General features: G+C 42.9%; 1 protein-coding gene across 1 annotated transcript; it reads left to right on the top strand.

Annotated features, from left to right (window-relative positions):
• Window positions 1-219: 219 nt before the first annotated feature.
• SARC_16691 (hypothetical protein) lies at window positions 220-1173 on the top strand (the record flags this gene model as incomplete). Its single annotated transcript, XM_014289206.1, has 2 exons — window positions 220-274; window positions 1034-1173. Coding segments are annotated over 2 exons (195 nt in total), but the record flags the coding sequence as incomplete, so codon positions are not given.
• Between the last annotated feature and the right edge of the window lie 28 nt (window positions 1174-1201).

Here is a 1201-nt window from a genome sequence, read left to right on the forward strand (position 1 = left end):
ATACTTTATCTATATATATATTTATATATATTTATATATATAAAAATACGACTTGTATCGTAGCTCGAATACTGCTTTGGGGGACAGGACAAAATGGGGGCAATTCTCATATCCATATCACGGTGGTTTGGTCGGTTGAAACGGCCCATCTTGTTCACTGACTGAATATACCTGTAAATCCCTACACCCCTCACTTCAAACTTGCTACCTTCTGCGCAGGAGGTAATAACAGAACTGATCGCATGGGTGGAGGAGTCTCTGGGCGAAGAACCAGGTATGTCCTTACCTCTACATGTGTAATTCAGAAGTCTTAACCTAAACCAACCTGTACAGTGATTCTCCTGATGGCGTTATTCGCTTGTACCGAGCTACATTGACCTCTCACTCTCCAGGCGTGTTCGTCAAGGACAAACTAGCCCGAAACCAACCGTGTTGTGTGTAGTTGTGCTTGCCGTAGACGTATGTAGGTAGTACTTTCTCGTATATAAGTTCCTCTGAATCGGTTGGTTGCTTTGTGAGCTGTACAGTCTAAGGCGCGCTGCATAGCGGTACTTGTTGGTGCGCTTGTGCCTACCCATTGTCATGTCAATGTTCGGTACTATTTCTATGCGAGTGTCGTCATCTGTCTACTGTTTCTTTGTTGTACAGAGGTATTTCGTATCTTCGTTGGTTGTCTCGCATGTCAACTGTTCGCTCAAGGTGTCGACATAACATACATGTACATGTTACAACATAAAAAACACACATACATGTACATGTAACGTAAAACGTACACATCCATACGTTTAACGTAAAACGTACACACCCATACGTATAACGTAAAACGTACACACCCATGTATCTACCACCCAAAACGTACAACGTGCATACACATATAACTACTCCATACAAAGTAGACATATATGTAGCCACCGCATAGAACACACACACATGTGCAAACGTTTGATGCGCGTGATTCAGACGGACCGTGTTTCTGCCAGTCTACAAATACACACAAGCCACTCACGAGGTGTTTTCTTTCAATTATGCGTAGGTGTCAGGATACCCAGCCGACAGGCATCAGTAAGGGGTGTTTCAAATGAAGATGGTTCGCATACGAGCATATCCCTTGAGGCCAGTGAAATGTTGGATGCAGCTTTCGAAGCGCGGAAGGCTAGTGTAACTAGTGTCTAATATAGTAAAATAAGTAATACAATTCATA

The sequence above is a fragment of the Sphaeroforma arctica genome, assembly GCF_001186125.1.
Source record: "Sphaeroforma arctica JP610 unplaced genomic scaffold supercont1.8657, whole genome shotgun sequence".
Taxonomy (NCBI): Eukaryota; class Ichthyosporea; order Ichthyophonida; genus Sphaeroforma; species Sphaeroforma arctica.